Source organism: Cucumis sativus, chromosome 3 (assembly GCF_000004075.3).
Source record: "Cucumis sativus cultivar 9930 chromosome 3, Cucumber_9930_V3, whole genome shotgun sequence".
Lineage (NCBI taxonomy): Eukaryota > Viridiplantae > Streptophyta > Magnoliopsida > Cucurbitales > Cucurbitaceae > Cucumis > Cucumis sativus.
Genome location: NC_026657.2, coordinates 7,057,695 through 7,081,082, shown reverse-complemented (window position 1 = coordinate 7,081,082; position 23,388 = coordinate 7,057,695). Strand labels below are relative to the sequence as shown.

The 23,388-nt window shown below is 33.3% G+C and overlaps 3 protein-coding genes across 5 annotated transcripts; 1 reads left to right on the top strand and 2 right to left on the bottom strand.

Annotated features, from left to right (window-relative positions):
* Positions 1–382: 382 nt before the first annotated feature.
* Positions 383–3,599, bottom strand: LOC101212761 (F-box/kelch-repeat protein At3g61590). 2 transcript variants are annotated; one of them, XM_004133777.3, is made up of 2 exons: positions 3,085–3,599; positions 383–2,023 (listed from the first exon to the last, which is right to left on the bottom strand). In XM_004133777.3, the coding sequence occupies exon 2, from the start codon at positions 1,924–1,926 to the stop codon at positions 709–711; it is 1,218 nt and encodes a 405-aa protein (XP_004133825.1). In that variant the 5' UTR covers positions 1,927–2,023; positions 3,085–3,599; the 3' UTR covers positions 383–708. The 2 variants fall into 2 exon arrangements, with proteins under 2 accessions (XP_004133825.1, XP_011650700.1); XM_011652398.2 differs by having other exon boundaries at positions 383–2,018.
* Positions 3,600–8,788: 5,189 nt separating this feature from the next.
* LOC101212280 lies at positions 8,789–10,085 on the bottom strand. The gene has a single exon (XM_004133775.3). It carries the CDS (start codon positions 9,784–9,786, stop codon positions 8,947–8,949), a length of 840 nt encoding a protein of 279 aa, XP_004133823.1. The 5' UTR covers positions 9,787–10,085; the 3' UTR covers positions 8,789–8,946.
* Positions 10,086–17,174: 7,089 nt separating this feature from the next.
* Positions 17,175–20,899, top strand: LOC101212037 (jasmonoyl--L-amino acid synthetase JAR6). 2 transcript variants are annotated; one of them, XM_004133774.3, is made up of 5 exons: positions 17,175–17,408; positions 18,237–18,545; positions 18,653–18,754; positions 18,971–19,755; positions 20,124–20,899. In XM_004133774.3, exons 2-5 carry the CDS (start codon positions 18,253–18,255, stop codon positions 20,660–20,662), a joined length of 1,719 nt encoding a protein of 572 aa, XP_004133822.1. In that variant the 5' UTR covers positions 17,175–17,408; positions 18,237–18,252; the 3' UTR covers positions 20,663–20,899. The 2 variants fall into 2 exon arrangements, with proteins under 2 accessions (XP_004133822.1, XP_011650699.1); XM_011652397.2 differs by lacking the exon at positions 17,175–17,408 and adding an exon at positions 17,767–17,929.
* The last annotated feature ends 2,489 nt before the right edge of the window (positions 20,900–23,388 follow it).

Below are 23,388 nucleotides of genomic sequence, written 5' to 3'. Positions count from 1 at the left end.
GTGGGACTCACTCCCCTTTCATAGAAGACAAAACTCCTCCAATAATGGGACATCTCTCCTGTTAAAATAAAACATAATAATTTTCTTTGTTTTATATATCGACTGAGTATTCAGACCATCCGACCCTTTTATGATGTAATATTTGGATGTAAAAAAACTTGCAAGATGCAACTGTTAGGATCAACAGGCAAACAAAATCAAAGAGCCAAGCAAAAGTGCCTACTTGTATACTTTGGGTTTGAGCCGAAGTAAAATGACATCGTCTGTGTACGCCATCAAGAGAATTCAGCAGACAGCCTAGAACGACAATCTAGGTTTAACCTGGATTTGGCATGGACCATATAGATATACTTGTGTTAAATAGTAAAGTTTTAGAGGGTGCTCAAGATTAACAGAGACTGATCCATTGAAGTGAAGAATAAAGGTATAGTTCCATCAATGGCAACTGCAGAGAGGAATCACCAAATATGAACTAGTCTCGGAGGGTGTAACCAGTTTTACTTCAGTGGTATTTTCCTATGTAAAGAATTCTATTCTCATATTCATGAATATGCATGCAGCTTTTATCTGCAGTTACATGTATATACTCCTTCCTTGGAATGTAGATTCTTCAGTTCAATAGATAAAGCAAATAGGAACAAAATCAACCAAATTTCAGACAATCTTGTTAATAAAAACACACAAAAACGAACTGTGAGAAGAAACAAGTCAGGGATTGATCTCAAGCCTTGGTTCGAAACAAAAGCCGGTGAAAAGCTGGAGAGGGAATCTCTTTGTCACCGGGCACTTCTGCGACCATCTCCATTGTCTTAGATTCATGTCGAAAGTAAGTAAAGCTGGAGCTCCATAGCTCTGGATGTAAACAAGGTCATCAGTGCCGCAGCTGGCAAAAACATCATCGAATTCCCCAAATCCCTGAAAGAACTTATGGGGCATGCGTGCAATTTCTCGCCACTCCTTCCCACAAAGAATCCAAATTCCAATCCCCTTGATGATGTCTGGCCTATCCTGCTTACCAATTCCCCCAACCATGACCAGCTTCTGCTTAAGGTTCATCAATCGACCGCAAGTGAGAGAACAGGGAGCAGGAATAAAGCTTCTTATCAACAGACCATGAGAAGAATGGTTAGAGATATTATAGGTAACAAGACCGTGGCGGTTATCAGGTGCTCCACCTCCGGTTGAATAGATTAAGAAGTAAAGAACTCCATCACAAATCACACTCTCGTCCCCACCTCTCCAACCCGTCAAGACTTCAGTCAGGGAGGTAACCCACATCATTGTTTCTGAATCATAAATATGAATTGATATATCCCACTGAAAGAAGTTTCCAGGAACTTGCTTCGATTTCACGACAGAGATTGTATAGTTGTGTGAAACCCTGTTTACAGAGATTGCAAGGGCACTATAATCAGAGAACTTTGATCCCAAGGGCTCTGGTAACTTCATTGAGCATTTAGTTATGGGATTGCAGACATGTAACTCACTTCGACTGTCATTGTCCATGAAACAAACCAAGCCACATGACGAGGCAATAAAGCAATTTGACTTGTCGATGCAGGGGAGATCGATAGCATACCATTTTCTAAGAACAGGATCATAGGCATAACCAATAGGGTCATCGGAGCTTGTAAACATGAAATACCAAGGTTTTTGTGATAGGATATGCGAGACATTCCACAAAAACCTCCTTGAACTAACTATATCATGCCATCTTTTGCACACAGAACCAGCTCTGAAAATGCTCGCTATCGGTAGATAGGAGAGAATTCGTTCCAACAAGTCATCAGGCAAGATTGACTCCACAGAAACTGCTACAGCCTCTTTGCCTCCTTCATTTGTAAAATCCAAGTAAGAATCAAAATCTTCAAGATCTCTTGACATGTCAGTGTGGCAATGCCTTATCCACGACGTTTGTCCCTCCATAACAAGGAATGATGAAAACAATGACGAACTGATCACAGTAGTCAAACAATAAGAAGCAGCAGCAGCAGCGGGAATGAACCAATCCAAGTCTTCTGAACTGGAACAAGAACACGTCATAAAACACATTCTTCCAAAAGAAAACGTCATGGGAAAAAAGAAATTTCAACTTAATAAAAATGACAACGGAAGGAAGTTGGTCATGACTACAACACAGGGATTCCTACATAAAATTGCCGATCTTACAGTTACAATAACATAAACACATGACATAACCTTTAATGTAAAAACATCACCCGTAAATCATACGATACATCATGTTTTCAAGAATCCTATGTGGGATAGTAAGTGAAAAAACTACAGACATTAGTAGACTACTTAAATGAGGAAAGGATACTTCCCAGACAACTAGTGACCATACACAAGAAACAAAGATGTTAGAAAACCACAAATTAGGATGAAGGTAGATAAAACCTGAACCCAAACAAACGACATTATACACAAATCCACAGGAAAGCATGGCAGACAGAGCGGCAGACAGCAACAAAAGAAAGACACTGTTCATTAGTACAATATTCTTTCAAAAAAATGTGTATAAGCATTTAAGTATCTCCAAAGCCAAATTCCAAAGAGGGAAAATAACTGCCACAACAGATTTAAGAAATGTAAATCCCCTAATCATCCCTGCAAAGGGTATGAGCAATGGAAATCAATTTAAAAGGAAGCTTTCCAAAAGAAGTTCCAGTCCACATTAAATCAACATAAATCTCTACCTTCTCCAAACGGAAAGAAAAAAAAAAAACATAAACAAACAAATAAATAAAACGCATCTCAACTTCTAAAGCTTAACCCCAACGGAGAATTGCAAATTAGAACCAAAGAAAAAAAAAATGGTGAGGAAATAGTGAAACACACAAGAGTTACGGATCAATAAAATATGAAAACCTCGCGTTAAAGGAAAGCCAAAAAGCCAAATCCATATCCATATCCATCAGCAAATGAGCAAATACAGGGATTAAAAACAAAACCCAGATCAAGAAAAGCAAAAAAAAAAAAAAAAAAAAACCAACAACAACAACAACAAAACCAAAACCAAAAACAAAAACAAATAGAAAAAAGGGAAAATTAGGTCCAGATGGGAAGGACCCACGATGAACAAACCTTGTAAAAGGCCTCCTGAGCAGGCAGCTGAAAATGGGGTAAGGGCAGATTCGATGAAGAACCCTCAGATGCAAGTGGAAAAGCAAAAGGGAGTGAAGGAAATGAGAAACAGAGCAACCCCTTTTATCATTCAAGCAGTGGAATCAGAATGGGGATGAGAAGAAAAGATTTGTGCAAAATGGGGAGAAACGATAGAAAGGGTTGCTAGATTTGAAAGGCAAGAATCAGAAAAGAAGCATGGTAGAGAGAAGAAGAAAAAAGAGAGTGATGATGTGTTGGATGTATAGGTTTTGTTTTGGTTAATAATTTCATTTTCTTCTTCCCTCCCCACCTTCCCTTTGGTCTTCTTTTTAGATATAAGAAAAACGACAGTGGAGAGAAGAGGAATGGGAAGGCGGTTTTCGTTTTAGCGGCTTTACAGTGAAAGAGGCGCGTGGATGTGCGTGGGTTGATGGGTAGCGTGGGGATTGTGCCATAGAAGGCCCTTGTGCTTCAGTCCAGCACCTGTTTTCCAAGCCATCGATAGATTTTAACGATGCTTTATTTTTTTTATTCTATTATTAAAATTAATTATAATCTTACATTTTTTTTATTTTTGTCACATTCTCGAATGGCCAAAATTAGTTTTTGATATTGCATTCATACTAAGCTTCTCATCACCTCCAATTTACATACTCTTCTCTCTCTTTATCTCTAATTTTAAATTATGGAATAATGATGATATCCACATTCAGCTTTAACAATGTCTTCCAACTGCTTATGATGTCTTCTTTCCTTTCTCTTTCTTTTCCTCTTCCCCCACTCTTCTTTTTCACTACTTCTGCTCCACATTTTTTCATCCACATTTATAAACTTCTATTCAACTCTATTTTACTTTATTTTAATCATTCTACCTAAATCATAATCAAAATTTGTACTATCAACATCCACACATATACTTTAAAATAAAGTTTTAGAAATATAATCTATAGGAAAATTAATAACATTTATTACGTATATACTTTACCAACCAAGAGAGGCAACTTTAAGCGAACAATACACTTCTTCTTTTATTTGTTTTCTTCTTCTTTTTTAACCACAAATAAAAAGTTCAATTCAATTCAATTCTTCCACAACAAAGTTAACAAATTATTGTAAAAGAAAAAAAAGAAGAAGAATATTTATTATTGTCGAGTAGTATTAATGAATGTGGGATTTCATTTATTTGATAACATGATGAATTGTATTTGGGAAAGGTCATTAATGTTGAACATTAATCAATATGGGTATTCGTGACAGTGGGGTAAAAAAAAAAAAAAAAGTAAAAAAGTGATGAAAGTCTCTTAATGTAATTACGATACAGTAATTGTAAAAGTACTTGTTCAAAAGAAGACTATCCTATGTTTATTTTTAAAGTGATTTGAAATTACACACAGTGGATTAAATTTGAATTTAATTTCGTCTCTTTTGTTTATTAACTTTTTGTAAGACCTAACAAATCATGATTCATCCTCCTAAAAGAAGCAAACATGAAAAAGGGTGATGGATTAATTAATTATTGAATGGGTGTGTTTTTCCCTCTAACGAAATCATTAATCATGAAATCTTATGGTTAGATGTCACAATCTTCACAGTAAGATGGTTTTAAATGTTTGTTTGGATCCAAATTGTTGTTTATTAATTTAATTAAGTGGCTTAGTTGGGTGGACATAAATTTCTTAATCTTAAATTTTATATTTTTCATTTAACAATAATCGAGAATAATTATATATGGTTTTAAAAAAAAAAAAATCAAAATTTCCTCACTAACACATTCAATCAACATCACTAAGTTACGTTGTTTGTTCTTAAAATCATTGATAATAAGAACAAGGATGACTCAGGGTTGCTACGAAATATTCTTAGAGATATGCGATTTGTAGGATGGTGTTAGTAGGAACGAGCAATACAAAAATACGAAGAAAATAATATTAATTAATTATGACGATGGTTTTCTTCATAGAAATATAATAATATTTGACATACAATAAGAACAAAAGTGACACGTTCACCGAAATCATATAATATCTAAAATGGCCTTTTTGGTGCACTAGGAAAAGTTAATTAAATGGAGGATTAAGGTAATGAAAAGAGGATTAATTAGTTAAGAATAGTAAAGAGGATTGAGGGTGTAATTGTTATATTGCAATGACAAATGAGGGTTAAGAAGAAGTGAAAAGGTGATTTTAGGGTTAGTGGATGAAGCACTTTGGAGTTCCAAGTTGGAGCACCAATAGACATATGTGATCTGTCACTTTGGTTTAAAGACTCTCTCTTCTCTCACCCTAACCATATACCAAATATTGATAATTAAATTAAGAGATCTCGAGGGCCATCTTAGAAACATATATGTTAAAGTTATTAATTATTAACTTTGTATTAAAAAACGTACCAACATTCCCATATATCAAATGTATGATTAAACGTATTGACGTTTAGATGTCAAACAAACGAGTGTATAGGTTTGAACTTTTTTTAATAACTCTTTTTATAATGTACTTTATACATTTATGGTGTGGTGTACGTACTTTGTAGGGTAAATGTTTCAAATGTATTAAAGATTTCAGTTTATTGCAATATTTAAACTATATTTTTTACATCTATTTAAAAAAAAATCATTATAGAGACAAATAAAGTACAACTTCAGATGTGTTATTTTACAAGTCTTATCAAATCAAGATAGAGAATATGAAAACGTCAATTTAAATAATATATATATATGTAAATTAGAACGTAGTTGTATTTAATTATTAAATATGTAATTGACGACATGTTAAAAAATTGGATTCTAAAATGTTTAGGTGCGTTTAATTCATATTATATATACATAAATCATAATTATACAAAATTCGAAAACAGTTTTTAAAATATAAGCAAATATGTGTTGAAGTGAATGAATGAAACAATATGAGATATAATTCAAATTATCTACAGAACAGACTCTAAATTTAGAGTATTGGATAAAAGTGTAAAGAAGTGTGGGTCCAGTGGCTGCTGCCATGGTAATAGGAACAAGTGGGTAAATATACACAGAATGGTCAGTGGACAAAATACAGTAAAAAGTAAAATAAAATCACCCGATCATACTTGAAATTTACTGTTTTTAAGTCCCCACAAAGATAAATGCTTAGAACCCTATGAAGCGTAATTATGAAAAAAGCACATCCAGAAACTACTTTTAGTAAACTTAAATTTTGATTTGATTGATCTTAGAATTACAAAATTACTCTTATACTAAGATGGACTGTAGGCATTATGCAAACTTTATGTTAAATATCAAACATGGCTTTATTAAGATAAGCAAGACTTGTGTGTTTAGATTATGTAAATAAGTGAGGTAATGGGTGATTAAGAAATGACCTAAAACCGCTTTTTAATAATTGAATGGGAGAAATTAAAAAAAGAGAAAGGAAGAAAGTGAAATTGAGAAAGAAATGGTGGGAATAATGGAAAAGTGAGTGCAAATAGGACACACATCAATTTGTTTTTGGCACTCTACCTTCATTGGTTGGCAACACCTAAGTTAGGATTCTGATGTTGGGAGTAATGCATAGGCCAAACCAAATGGCCTTTCATTAAAAACACTTAAACAAAATAATGACACAATAAAGTATTCCAACACACAAAAGATTGTATAAAAGAATACAATTTAGGCAAAACCAAAAGGCACCCATATTCTCATATATACCACTAACAAATCACTTTCTCTCCCCCCAATTTTCCTTCTACTTGAAGCATTGCTTCTGAATTACTTTCTAATCTTTTATTAAATGAGTTTAGTTCAATCATAAAATTAAAATCAACTAAATATTTCTTTGTTTTTCTTTTTTAATATATTAGGACATCTACTGTGACGTTTGAGTATTTTATACTTTGTAGATTGTTATATAACAAATAAGATTATTATTATTGGAACCAACGAATTTTTTTAGTATACAAAATATATATGATGAGCCAATGGGCATTTGTTGAGAAGTGACGTCTGTTTTACTAGTTTAAAAAAGGATCAATCTTTAATTCAAAAACAATGTTCTCATCACTCATACCATAATTGACTGTCAAAATAATACTAAAAAAAAACCCTACAATATAGTGTCTCCTTTGATTGTATGTATATGTTATTGTAAAAATTTTAAAATAAAAAATATATTGATTAAAAAATTACATTAATTTTAATCTAAATTTGGATGCACAAATGAAATAGTGAAACTTTGAATCAAACAAAAACCAATGAGAATCGAGATGATGCCACGGGATGGTTTTTAACCTTTATCTACTCCATAAGAAAAAATTAGTAGTATGTAAAAATTTTTATACTAACTTCGTTCACGGCTTATTACCACAAAAGTATTATTTAAGAAATGTGTGAACAAATTAATGAATCATTTAATAACAAATTTTATATTGTATTACTATAATTATTTTTGAAGAGTAATAATAATGATAATTAAGAAGAAGGAAAATTGGGAGTGTTTTATTTCATCGTCTTGTTGAGTTGTTAGTGTTAGGTGAGGCTGAGATTGGATGAGTGGTTCGTCGACGTAGGTCGTCATTGTTGATGGAAGCAACAACAGCCGCTGGCGACGGAATGGCAAAGTCGGCTGGAAATTCAGAGATTGAAATCGGAGATAGCTACCGTCCAGCTGTTTAATTACATCGTCAGAAATTGGCAAAGCTAAATTCGTCTTTGTCCCCATCAATCAATCAATCAAATCATGTCAATTCCATTTCATTTCGAACCCTAATCCTTATTTGTGCTCATCTTAAGGTTTCTCTCTCCCAAACCCAAACGGCGTCGTTCTTTTAGCTTTCGGCCAGTTCATGAAAATTGGTTTCGAGTTGAATTGCAAAATTATGCAATTCAGCTCTTTGATTTTGACGGATGAAATTCCATTACACCATAAACATCTCTTCCTTTCTAATCTCCATTATGCACTTTTTGTGCTTTATCTCTATTCTATTTGTTTAAATTAAGCAATTGACTTATCAATTCATTTCTAAACGTTCATTAAAAAAAAGTAGGAATAAATTGCAAAAATCACCAACAAATCTCGTAATAATTGTATAAATTTAAGGATCTAATTTAAGTATTTTTAGAAGTTATCAACAACATAATTACTTTTACAATTTACCCAATTAAATTCTATTTTTCTCTTTGATATTTTGAAACTAAAAAGAGTTATTTTAATTGATTGAAAATTTAAATGTTTAAATATATAAAATTCGAGACTGCTAACATTTGGTGAAAAATAGATTAACAAAGGTAGAATCAATTAGTGGTAAATTTGATTATCGTTTCTAATTGTTGTATTAAAACCATTATGTTAATTTATTTTTGGTGATCAAACACTACTGCTAGGGTTTAGGCGTATTGCTGATTTAAATAGTAATCCATGCAAATATAACGTTAGGTGGCCATGCAAAATTATTCATACACACGTAAATACCAATAACATATTTTTAAATCCAACACTCAAAATAGTATTATTAACTTCATTTTAAATTCAATTTTAATTTAAAGAAACTTTCGTAGTGAAACAACAATTACTGAAATAAATATTTTATTGTTATATATATATATATAATATAAAATAAATTCATCTTTTTATTTTGTTATTTTGTTTATGCTAAATGATTTTTTTTAAAAATGAAAAATGTCAGATACGAATGAATCGGATTGCAGGTGTTGATGAAACGAATTTCAAAATCTCTCCCATTCTTTCATTTCTTTGGAATCAAATGAACTGATGAAAGCTATTCAATACAAATCACAATTGAATTCAGATTCAATTTCTGAGCAATCGCATCCTCCACCACCGACGTTCTCATTATGGATTTTGTTTGTTACCTTTCCATGTCTGGCGATTCCCTAGAAACCTCGAAGCTCTTCTCCGATTGAGGGAGATCGGGCGTCGTCATCGTCGTCTTCTTCTGCATCATCAGCCCGCACAAGAACCCTGAACTCTTCGATGGCTTCAGGGTTTTCGTTCCCCCCAAATTATTCCTGATCGCGTTCAAATCCCTAAGCACATTCGGGTTCCTCGACGGAGAACAAGCAGAGGAACTCGATGATTCACTACCATCCGACATTTCCGATGACTCTAGGTCATGAGAATCAAGAGAAGTTTCAGAACCCCAAACCTTGGATCTCGTTCTCTGTTTCCGATTCAAACTTTCCCCCATCAAATCGCGATAACCAATGGCAGAAACCCCATTCAAGGAAGCGAAATCAGAGTTGCCATTGACCATCACTGCAACGTTTAAAACCCCATGGAATCTTCCAGAAGGGCGACGGACCTGTACGGCGGTGAAAGAAGGGGTAGTGGAACAGTCATTAGGGGCGATGACGTTACCGATTAGGAAGCGGACTGTACCGACGAGAGTATCGCAGAAACGGCCAAGGGAGTAGATCTCGATGGAGACACCGGAGGTTTCGCGGGCAAGAAACTCAGGGGAGACACGGAAGAGGAACTTGTCGTTCCAGGTGGGGTTTTCGCCTCCGATGGTGTCGAGACGAGTACGGAGGCGGTGGGAAGGGTGAACCCAGGCGACGGCGTAGGTGTGTTTGGGGTTGAAATGGTTGGAAGGGATTTTGAGGTCCTGGGCAGAGATGAGATTGATCTCCAAGACATGCATGGGGGTAGCCGGAGGGTTCTTGGGAACCCAGTCTCCGGCGACCTCCATGGAATATATCAAGAATGTGGAGCAAAGTGAAAGGGAGGGAAAGGGGGAGTATTAATAATGGGGTTCAGGTTCAAGAATGGAGGAAATTGTGGTTGCCATAGCCAGAGGTGGAGAATTCTTTAGGGTTAAAAAAAGGAATGAGAGTGGGTGATGGTGTTCTTAGGCTGGAATTCAATTGCAAATTCTCCCCGTATATTCACTCGTAATTCCCACCACTCTTAAACCGTAACCTCCCTTTTCTTTCTCTTCTCTTCTCTTCTCTTCTTCTTCTTCTTCTTCTTCTTCTTTCCATTTCATTTCCAATTTATAACTTTCGGTATATTTTCTATATATATTTTTTTAGCATTTTTGTTATTTACATTAACTTCTATTTTTAAAGCTAGAGTTTTATTTTAATTTGATTAGTGGATTTTAAGATTGATTTTCATATTTTCTTTCTTTCTTTCTTTCTTTTTAATTAGAAGATTACGAAAGGGCATAATAATATGTGGGCCGGATATTGTCCATTGTGGACTCTTTTCTTTTCTAGCTCACATAAAGAATGGGCTGACCCTGTAGCAAGCTCGGCCCATCTAATACGCATCAACCTATATTTCTTCAATGGTTATAACCCCTAATTTTCTCTTGTTCTCCACCCACATTTTCCCTATTGTCACACAAGCAAGCAACATTTGTATGGCCCAAATCCCTCCTTTCAATCCATCTCTATGTCATAGATTTTGAGAGAGATAAAATGTGCAACTTTGTATTTATGTTAAGAGTGAACTGTGAAGTAAGAAATATGGTAATAAAGTATGAGGGGGAAGGTATAGGCATTGAAGTGTGGGCGATGAGTGAGTGAAGGACGGTCCAAGTGTGAAAGGAGAGAAGAGAGTGATTGATTGTTAACAAAAAGAAATAGATAATGTCACACCACCTGTCTATTCTTCTCCACTTCTTCTATATTAATATATCAATATATATATATATATATTTGGGCTTCTTCTTGACCCTTTAAAAATAATCATCCATTCACTACTCACTCACTCCCTCTTTTCTTTCCTATTTCCACACGTGTTTCTTCTCTCTTTAATCCCCACCTCTCCCTTTCTCCTTTCCCCATTATTGTTTTTCCGGCGTTTTTCTTTTTCTCTATTTTTCATTTATAATATCAAATCATCCACACTCTTACTTCCACCACAAAAACATTATGTTAGATTACAACTAAACTAAGTCTTGAATTGCTAGACGACACTAACCGTAAGCTAAGAAGCCCTTATTTGTTTCTTTTCTAAATATCGCAATGCCTTATGTCATTTACGGGTTTAAGAGGATGATTTGTATGAATACATGATGGACCACTTTAACAAGAGATATCCATTTCGATGAACACTAACGCATATTCAAAATCTCCATCTTCAATACGACATGTCTCAATCCTCAATATTGACTAAAGCTTTGTGGGACATTCTCTTACCATTATAAACCAAAAAGTATAAATAAAATCAATTCTCTTAACTCCACTCTTTTACATTTCATTTCTTTTTTTATTATCGAATATACATTAACCTTGTATTAATATACTTTGGATGGATAATGCACGATTCTAATCTTTTCATTAGTCGATTAAATTAATTACGTTTAATTGCCATAGAAGGCAAGAAGAAGAAGAAAAATGAGAGGCTATTTAGTATATGATATAGTTCGGAAAATTAGTTAAGTGAGGGTTTGGAAATTAAAGAGAGAAATTGTAGAATTGATTGTCGGTTTGCTTTTCATATTTGAAAGTGATTTTGTGTATAAATACACAATTGATTTTGGACCACAAAACAATTAATCCAATGCCCAATAATAAGTGGTCTCACTCACACTCTCTCATATATTGACTTTTCTTCCACTTTTTATAAACCTAATTATTTCTAATTACATCTTAATTTATCTAACTTTACATTTATAAAAATATTCATGCAAACATTGTTCAAACAAATATATAATTAACATCATCATACAGTTTATTAAAGACCACATTTATATCTAATTGTGTTCATATTAATTCTCTTATTTGCATTAAAACAAATATTTAACATGTTTAAGTATATGTTTTTTTCGTCAAACTAAACTTAATTTAGTAAGTAATTAGCATTCACTCTCTTTTCAAATTAATTTAATAAGTAATTAACATTAATATAATAGATAAGATGGTTTATTCGGTTTCTTTTTAAGTTTTTAACACATACGACAATAATATTAGTTGTCGTACGTAAAAAGGAAAGAGCACGAAACTTTGATTCTAACTTTAATGCAATAATCGAAAAGAGTTACCAAAAGTCCAACCAATAAAGATTGGTCCACTCTATAAGCTCAACAATCTAATCACATACGATAGAGATATACACACAAATATTCAACTAATAATTTTCTGCCGTCCATGTTAATAAATAATTAAAATTATATATTTTTTACATCAATACTCGATTCTTGCATCTACACGTTTTATTTTAACTAGTTGAGTTATGCTACAATTGAACTGTTTATTTCATTGATATTGACACAATACCAAATTTTCGTGTAGGAGCTATGAAGAGGCGATTTAATAAACTCAAAATAATATTAATAATATTCAATTATTTTCGATTGGATTGTAATTTGTAAATTTAATAATTATCGTACTTTAATTTAATTTAATTTTTTTTTTTTGTTAAAAGTGAATAGATTCAAATGTTTGTTTAATAGCATTTAGGGAAAGAAAAAACACTTTATTATTGAGTGAACATTGTTAATGAGTAACTTAAAGTTGAATAAAACTGAATTAATGTTATAAAGTTGATGGAAATATATTGTGTTTTCAAACGGTTTAGTGACCAAAGTTGAACTTATTTTAGTAAAATCGAGGCATCGAATTACCCAATAAAGTTGGGTTTATACTTTATAGTATATAATATATACAACTATTTCCAACTATGCTATAAATATTATTATAAGATCACTTTGTTACTTTATCCCTTTAAAGAAATGAACAGTAACAACAAAAATTAATTTACTCGTGTATGTGGAAATTATCGTTTAAAATCACACCGTCGAACCTTTAAAATTTATAGCGCTACAGTAGTATAGAAATTTCTTTAACTTATACTGTTTTTATTTATTATTGAACCATCGATGTAATGATTTGGAGCAATCCGATATTCATTTTATTATATTTTGTTTTGAATGATTAAAACTATGTTTTAGAGTGATTTTCACTTTATCAAAAACCATTTTAACTATTTCATAATTATCAAAAGCTCATATTTAAATAAAATCAGTCCTAAAATATTTATTATGAACTAATCTTTATGAATTTAAACACTCATTATCTTTTAGCTAATGTTAAACTAAAATGTTACTGTCAATAATCTAGTAGATATCGTAAATGGCGATTGTATATTTTTTTTGTTCGATGATCTTCCTTTTTTTTTTTTTCTTTCATTCATAAAACTCGATTATTTGACAGACTACTTTCGATAAATCTTCGTCTCGACGAAGATAAAGATGGAAGAAACAAGTCGTGTTTGTGGTCATGTTTGGACCATGAAAATCCCTAATCAGTCGTTTAAGCAACCCACAACCATCAAAAGCAAGCACTAATTTCAATGTTCAACTCTTCTCATCATTTCACAACCACATGTGTATATATACTTTTATTTCTCTTGTTTTTTCCCCCTTTTTCTTCTTTAATTTAATAAGAATTAAGGTGAAAAATTAATTTAAAGTGAATCTCAAGGTGCCATTTTTGGTAATTAAACCCCCCTCTTTTTTTTTTTGGATTAATTCACTAATATTATTTTAATTTTCTTGTAAGTAGAAAGGGATATTATTTTAATTCTAATATTAATTCACTAATACTTTTATCTCTCTTTTATCTTTTTGTTTTATCTTGAAATCTCTATTAGTAGGACGTTAATCTCCACCCATGATCTTGGCATCCTATTTTTTGCTTTTTTTATACATACACACATACATATGTACGTGTATATATACACTTTCTTTTAGGGTGAGGTTGAGGAATGTATTCATGTCTCTGTCTTTGGGCCTGAAATGTCAATCGAAAAAAATAATTTATACTCTCTCCCCCATTCCGTGTCTCTTCAGGGACTCACTCTACAAGTTGAATGAACATCTCTAGATTAGACTTTAATTGATTCGAACCATAGGAATAGCAATAGCACATTGAATTTATATAGTAGAAAAGAAGAATGGTCCTGAGATCCATTTGCATGGTTTATCTCACAAGTTTTTCTAATAATACGTGTGACAAGTATCTTTTCTTTAGTTTAGAAATATGTAAGAGATAAAAAATATTCAATTTTTTTAACTTCTTGGTTGGGAATGTACTTACGTCGGTTGAGCCGTGCTTAATTTGACAAAGTAATAACAACATTTTCAAATATAAATTTCACATCTCTCGTCCTTTTCATGTGTAGTATGAGAGAGTGACTCATTCGCACAAATTTCATCGCATTATTTTTCAACCAATTAAAGGTTAGATTATTATCGAACTTTTAACTTTAAATACAAAACTACAAATCAAACTATTGTTGGACAAAAGGGATACGTGTAATATCATTAGGATCGTACTTTAAATACATATAGGTAGCATAATTAGAAGCATAGAACAAATTGAAATTAATAAAAGTATGTGATGAGAGGATGTAAGTAGAAGAGAGCTAGTAGGCATTGATGAATATAATGCATACCCTAGTAGTTAAAGGACACTGACTTAGGTAGCATTTTAGTATTTTTCCAATGTCAATAGATAACAATGGGTTGTACAAGATAAGGAAATTAATAGTGAAGATAAACCCCCCAAAGAAAAAAGAAATTTGCAAGTTGTTATTAATGGTTAAAAAAAAGGCATTATTATTTATTTAGAGATATAGAAAAAAGGTATTATTATGAGACAAAAGTGAAAGAGAAAGTGGGATATATGTAAGACATAGAAAGAGAAGAATAACCCACAAAATATAATGGGGGTTTTACTTTCAATGTTTTATTTTATTTATCATTAGCAAAAGAAATTATTAAAGTTTTTGTTTATATTCTAAAATATGTGTTTCATTCTATTAAGTTTATCATTATTATTATTCACTTTTGAATCATATAATGCCTCTTTCTCCTTTTTTCTTTTGTAAGCTTCTATATGAAATAGTGTTGCCGTCCAAATTTTTCTAACAAAAAAAGATTTAATCTCTTCTTTTTCTTTTAAAATAATTCCCCATCAATTTCACCACATTTATTAAAATAACCAATGATCAACAGAATATAATATATATTATAAAGTTTCTTAACATATTTTGCTAGATATAATCTTCGGGATTTTAGTTTTTTTTCCCTTATCTACCAAACATAGAATTTTGTCAATTCTCCTCTCAAAGCAATCACCTTCTTAATCATGTCAACTCCTCTTTATCAAGCTTTTTCATTGTATGGTTAGTATCGTAACAAGCTATACGATTAAGTCAAGGTTGTGATTTTGATACAATTTGTTTACGACATGAACCACCAATAACTTTGATTTTTTTATTTCTCAATCTAAAAGATATTATACCAACAGAAACACGTGTATATTACATGTATGATATGATTTATTTGAAACGAAATAGAAGTAAAAAAGATTAGAGTTGGGGAATTTTTGGTTAAACTCAAAATTGAGAAAAACGGCTACCACTACTATGAACCGCCGACGTGGGTTCGCCTTTTCGGCCGCCGCAAGTCCACAATACTCAGCCGCCCCTTCTAATTTCATTTTCCTCTTTTTTTCTCTCTTTTTCTTTCTTTCTTTTTTCTATTTATATATTTCTTTATTTCTCTCTCACTCATTATAATTATAATAATTATTATTTTATGACTATATATATATATATATTTAAAGCCTTGTCCTATCATTTATATCCTAATCTCAAAAGTAACAAACATTTATATATATATTCAAACTTATCATATATTAAAAATGATCAAATCAATCTTTGAGTTCCAAACAAATTATTATAATAAATAATATATATCCTTAAATTATAATAGTAAAAAATTATTAAATGAATTCTTGATCTTCTCTAAGTGTCTCGTACTAAAGAGATATTTATCTCTTTTATATACACATGGTAAATTTCTTAAGTATAAATATTTGGAACTATTCATAAGAATATTGTACTTTTTTTTAAAAAAAAAGAGAAATTGTAAAAAATAAAACATTTAAAAAATAGTAATTTATAAATTTTTTCTATTTTTAAAAAACTTCTTTAAAAGGATCGAATATTTTCAAAAACTAACTTCTAAAGTGAAACAACTGAATCCCATCAAAATATTAATATAAGAAAGAAAATTGCATGTTGAAAATGGGTTTAGGGGACGATGAAATGTTTATGAAGAAGCATATGAACTTTTTAATTCTTTTTCCCAATAAATTAGTTTAGAAAATGAATTTAGGATCATTTATTTTGTTTAGTGGAATCTTTTATCTTATTATTATTATTTTTTTTTACAAATAAATTAGTTTAAAAATGGAATAATTTGTTCACAATATTTTTAACTACCCATGAGTAAAAGAAAAGTTTAGGAAGGTTAAGGGGATAAATTCTTTTTTTTTCCCCCCTCAAGTGGCATGCTTTACCATTTTTTTATTTCTATTTATATAAAAAAAAACATGATTTTAGCCTGGGAATTAATTGTTATTTATGTTTTGGAAAAATGAGTTTAAAATTTGAAAAGTATTGTTTTCTAATAAAAGTGATTAAAATATTAAAGTATTTGATTATATTTATATATGTATTTTGTCAAAGAATTTAAACCTGGTCCTATAATTTGATTCCTTAAAGTTTGAAATTAATTTCTTAACTATACTTCAATATTAAAAAATCCAAACTCATCACATAAGTTATTAGTTTTTATATTTTCTAAAAGAAAAATATATTTTGGTTAATTGAAAATTTCCTAATTAATTTATTATTTAGAGAATAAAGAGTTGATAAATGAATGAAATTGATATATATGTTTTTTGTTATAGGTTATTGAAAATTGCTAAATAAGGGAAAATGAATAAAGAGGTGGAGGGTAAGGGTTGGAAGAAAAAGAGAAAAAGGAAAAACCAAATCTAATCTTCCAAAGTGGGGTAAAAAGGAGGCCAACCTTCAAAATGCTCCCATTAGGCAGATGCTGTTTTTGTAAATAAAATTAAAAACCATGTCCTTTTTCCAAATCCGGATTCGGAAAAATAACCCGACCCGCATCCACCGGCCATTAAGGGGTTCGACGGTCATTCCACTTCAATTCCTAAGGACGTAACGGTCATTTCATGCCCTTTTTTATTGCGAGGCCGTACTTGGACGTCGTCGGCCACCGGTGGATACGCCACGCCTATATATATATTTGACCGCCTGTTAGAATCTTCCATCGCATCCACATCCGTGTCTCTCTCTAGTCTCCATTGAAGAACACAAGTAGAAACCTCTATAACTCTCTCTCTTTCTCTCTCTCGAACCTTTTTAAGGAGGACAGAGAAGAGAAACACCATCTTCCTTTACTAACTCAACTTAATTAGCTTGCTGCGGACTGTGTGCGGAAACGTTTCTTGCATCACTCTCCAGTTCTTTCAAATTTCGTTTCAGGTAATTTCCATGCCTGGACTTTGATTTCGTGTTTCTCTTTCTTAACGCCAACGTGTGAGGGCACGAGAGTGGTTTCAGCTGGAATTGATGCCAATACGGCACTGTTTATTGATTGCCCATCAGTTTTCATTATAATTTGGAAATGTTTGTTTTCATTCTGATTTCATTATTTGATTGCCTTGTGTTGGAATTCATCGTCATAATTTGTTCTTAATCCGTTATTCAATCGTCGTTGACGAACTCCATAAATTTTCTTCTTCTTCTTCTTTTTTTTTTTTTTTTTTTTTAATTTTTAAATTTTTAATTTTGAATTGTGGGCTTTTTTTTTAATTTGTAAAAAACCATTTGTTCGGTTCTGTAAACCGGTTTAATACTACGAACCCGACTGGGTTATCGTCTTTGTTTCTGGGAATCGGAAAATTATATCGATAGTTGACTTGGTAGAATTCCGTCGGATAATTTGGATCTTCGGCCGCCGTGTTGGGAGGGCAGTTCAATCGAATCAATCAGTTCTTCTAGCTGTAATTGCTTTTCACTTGGAAGTTGCTGTTCAATTGTTGACTTATCAATGAGTTTTGCCATATTCTCTCTTACTTTTTAATTTTTCTTTTCGGGTTTTGCAAAAAAGATCAATCCACAAATCAAATTTACTGGACACTTGTCCTTCATCTTATCTAATGGACCCCTGCCGTTATTCACGTTTTGGGTTTTGCCTTTTTGCTTGCCTTATCGAGCAGTTTCCAGCCCCTTTACTGTCTTATAGATTTTGATGGGTTTGATTTTAAGCTAATCTCCGTCAATACTCCGGTGGTTTTTGTTTTGTAACAGTTTGTGACCGACGAGAATGTTGGAGAAAATGGAAGCATTTGATGGGGAAAAAGTGATAGAGCAATTTGAGGAAATGACCAGAGATGCTGAAAGAGTTCAGAGGGAAACGCTTAAGAAGATTTTGGAGGAAAATGGGTCGGCTGAGTACTTGCAGAACTTGGGACTCAACGGAAGAACTGATCCTCAAAGCTTCAAGGACTGTGTCCCGCTTGTTAATCATGATGATTTGGAGTCGTATATTCAGAGAATCGCCGATGGGGATTCTTCCCCTATTCTCACTGGAAAACCAATCAAAACCATTTCGTTGAGGTACTTTTGCATATTTGTTTTGACCAAGCTTTGTTTTCATTCATAGTATTGGAGATTTTGTTGTTTTTTCCTTTCTAAGGAAATCTTTGGTTGGTTGTGTTTTGTAGTTCTGGTACCACTAAGGGGAGGCCCAAGTTAATTCCCTTCAATGATGAATTGTTGGAGACGACAATGCAAATATATCGCACTTCTTTTGCCTTCAGAAACAAGTAATGAAACTGTCTTTTCTAGTCAACTTTTGAGAAATATTTTATGTACTGTGTTTGGGAATTGTTTGTGGTTTTGTCTCTGAATTTGTTGTCGTCTGAAATGAACTGATTAATTGTTCAGTTTGTTGTCTTTATGCTGTCGTGATTCTTGAGTTCTAAACAGTGTTAAACTGGTGTTTGTCATGGCTGATGTGTTGGGAGTATTTTGTTCTACAGAGAAGTTCCCCTTGGGAATGGAAAAGCCTTGCAGTTCATCTACAGCAGCAAGCAGATCAAAACTAATGGTGGTCTGGCTGCAGGAACTGCAACCACAAATGTTTACCGCAGTGCACAGTTTAAAAGCACGATGCAAGCAATTCAGTCGCAATGCTGTAGCCCGGATGAAGTCATCTTTGGCCCTGACTTCCACCAATCTTTGTATTGCCATCTCTTGTGTGGGCTAATCTTCCGGGATGAAGTTGAGTCTGTGTTCTCCACTTTTGCACACAGCCTTGTCCATTCTTTCAGGACTTTTGAGGAAGTATGGGAAGAGCTCTGCAGCAACATTCGAGACGGTGTTCTCTCTAGTTGGGTCACCGTCCCTTCCATTCGTGCAGCCATGTCGAAATTGCTTAAACCAAATCCTGAATTAGCAGATTTGATCTATAAAAAATGTGAAGGATTGAGTAATTGGTATGGTGTGATACCAGAGCTCTTTCCCAATGCAAAGTACATTTATGGGATCATGACCGGTTCGATGGAGCCTTACCTGAAGAAACTGAGGCACTATGCAGGCCATTTGCCACTGATGAGTGCGGATTATGGTTCTTCAGAAGGATGGGTTGGAGCAAACGTTAAGCCAATGTTGCCCCCTGAAATGGTCACCTTTGCTGTTCTACCGAACGTTGGATACTTCGAATTCATCCCACTAAAGGAGAGTGCTCAAGGTCTGAATAAGCCGATTGGTCTGACCGAAGTCAAGATCGGTGAAGTGTATGAAATAATCGTCACCAATGTTGCAGGTAATTCCTCTCAATTCATGACATTAGACTGTTTTGCTGCCTAGAAACTGTGTGACAGTTGTTTTTCCAAAATATTATGTTGATCTCACAGTCCATCTGTTCATATGTTATGTTGTTTGGTTATTCAAATGTCAAACTTATTTTAATGCTTCCCATGTGACTGTTATGGGGTCTGCACTGCAGGAACAATCTCTGCCCTTAGCTTTGTCCTCTTCTATCTCCTACATCATTCTCTCTTGTGTTGTGGGGACGTCTTAACTCTTATATACTGTCCACTTCAAACCTACCCCCACTTCAAACCTACCCCCGCGGTGAATTCAAGCTTACTTTCAAGATACTAACAAAAACATTAATCGCGGTTGTTGCAGGGCTGTACCGTTACAGATTAGGAGACGCAGTGAAAGTAATGGGTTTCCACAACTCGACGCCAGAGCTGAAATTCATCTGTAGGAGGAACCTTCTATTGAGCATCAACATCGACAAGAACACGGAGAAGGACCTTCAGCTAGCAGTGGAGGCAGCCGGGAACGTGCTGGCAGCAGAGAAGCTGGAAGTGGTGGACTTCACAAGCTATGTGGATGTGTCGAGGGAGCCAGGACACTACGTGATATTCTGGGAGATAAGCGGGGAGGCGAAAGGGGAAGTCCTGAGGGAGTGCTCCAACTGTCTGGACAGGGCTTTCTTAGACGCAGGGTACGTAAGCTCAAGGAAGGTGAATACCATTGGAGCATTGGAGCTGAGAGTGGTTCGTAAGGGAACTTTTCACAAGATTATGGATCATCATCTGTCGTTGGGAGCGGCTGTGAGTCAGTACAAAACTCCTCGTTATGTTATCCCTACAAACACTGCTGTGCTGCAGATCCTGTGCTCCAATGTTGTTAACTCCTATTTCAGTACTGCCTATTAGTTTTTGTTTTTTTCTTCTTAATCTCTCCTTTTCTCTCCTTACATCACATGTCACCACACCCTTTTCCCTTTCTCTCCCATGTGCTCTCTTTCTCTACTCTATAATGTATATTTCAAATTCTAGTTATAAACTTTTCCCCTTTTTTCCTTAAATTTGTCCCGTATAAACAAACAACAGTCACCTGTCAGCTTGGATATAATTTAATTGATAGGATACATGTCTTAATTGCTAAGCTAACTTTCATACTTGTCTATTTTTGTCCTTCATTCCTTTTAAGATGCTCACTCTCTTCGGTCCCCCTCTCGTTAAAAGTTTACTATTTTGGCTCCTTTCATTTCATTTGTAAATTGAACGTTTTTTAAATTAAACGTTTTAAAAACGACATCGACCCATGAAGTTATTGATAATAATACAACACTTTCTCAAAATTTTAAAACTACACCAACTAATTGAACTAAAGTTTCAACAATATTGAATTAAACGAAATAAGCAATAAATAAAAACGAAAACATCAATTCCACACGAAATAAGCAATAAATAAAAACGAGAACATCAATTCCAATGTCACGAGCTTCAAAGTTTGTAGACGATTCAAGTTCAACCTTTGGTCGGAACTCTCTGTAGTAGGCTGGATTAAAGAAAGAAGAGGGGAAAGAGATGAATGTTGGTTGGTTGGCGGGTGAAGAGCGTTAGACATGGGTGTAGATTCATGGGGTCTAATGGTGGGCATGTGTAACAGTGGGATTGGAGATGAACAGATCTAGACAGATAACTTATAATATGACCAAACTTCCATTATTTGTATAATATTAATTTCTTGACAAGAAAACTAAACTTTATATTATTAAAATTTGAAAGCAGAATACCGCTTTCTCCATTAACATTATTAATACTCTTAACTTCCAACTTGGCTTACCACACCCGTTTTTTTTCTTCTTCTGATATCTAATTTTGTCAAGCTTCACTTTCTATTCTCGTTAATCGCTGCTATCTACTTTAATTAATGCTATAAGACCATCATATTTCTACGTAGAATGGAATATGCTTTACAAATGGATGATTGTAATAATTTAAACATTAAAGCTTCTCAATTCTATCTATTTACTGAAGTGATTCTTGGTCAGGTGGGGCCGATTTTGTATAAAAACTAACTAGTCGGTCTGATTTATAAGAGGAGAAACCGACCACCGACTGCCAATAGTCTGAATCGTTGGTTGGTTTCAAGTGAAATCTCGAAGTGAATCTCGGTACTTCTCGATATAGATGAAAGAGTGGACTTTTTTTTAATAAAAAAGTTAGCCACCAAGAAAAATGGTCTAAACTGTGTTTGGAAATGGTGACTTGTGGTGGTCAACTCATTCCTATCCTTGTGGAGAATCCCCGTCCTCACCTCATTCCCTATTTTGGAGTTCACGAATTTCCCAATTTAAATGAATAGAATTATTGGTTGGAAGTTTAAATTGATATAATATTTAAAGGTTTGATTTTTCTTGTACTCTATCAATATGTATATATATCATTTTTTACAATTATTTTTTTTTAAAAGGAGTAAAATGGATGGACTTGAGTCAAGAGAAAAACTTAATTATATTCCCCACAACATGCATTCAACTTTGTAAATCAATTTCTCTATAGAAAAAAAAAAAAACTTTGAAAATGAAATTCAAAATGAATATGAAAATAGAGTCATTTTGTTCTTTGATAATACTATTACCTACCATCTACCCTAACTATCACTGTTTTTCTTTTTTAATTAAAACTAAGCCTAACTATGAGTATTGAGTGATCTTGACTTCTCAGTTTTTCAATAAGAAAAAAAATATATGAAGAATACATCTACAAGTGATGCAAAATTATGTTATTTAGACACATAAAGTTGAAGTGACATAAAGTTACAATAACATGGCTTGGTTTTTCTTTAATTAACCACAATTGTATTATTATTTTGAGAAAACTCCAATCAATTATTAATTTAGGTCTTTGTTAATATTCTAACAAAATTAACAGAAGCCCTAAAATCATTTATTTTTCTTTCAAAACTTACATATATATGAAACATTAATATATCATAATTTAATCCAATGTAAAAGGAATATATAGGTAACGTTTACAAACAATCTTGACACCACAAAGATACAAATTATAAGCTTGATTCGCAATCATCTATGCATTTAAAAACTAAAATTACAAGAATCTTTGTCCTCTAATTTGAGGGCAAACAAATAAGCATAATTTATCATTTATAGATATATATATTGAACACAAACTAAGATCTAAAAAGCCCATTTTGATGAACATAAAATTAAACAATAAAATGATGAGAGAATTGAGTGTATGGGACTGTGGCAGTCCACTTTACGACTCTTACGAACTCGCCTCCCTCGCCCATCTCATCGACCGGAATCTCCTTGCATTTCCGCCGCCCTACCACGCCGGATCCCGCCGGATCACCTCCAACAAAGTTTCCCATTTCCACTTTTCTCATTTAACCCCGCCGCCGCCCTCCGCCGTGATCAATGCGTCTTTGGAAAAGAAACCCCCGGCGGTTGTGGATGAACTGAAGAACAAGCTCAAGAAATTCAAATCCACCTTCAGGTTTTCTTCAATTTCTAATAGATTCGGGCTTTGGAGGAAGAAGCAATTCCAAGTATGATTTTCCTTATTTAATTTTCGCTTCATTTTCATTACAGTTTTTCGATCTTTGTGTATTAGTCTAATAAACTTCC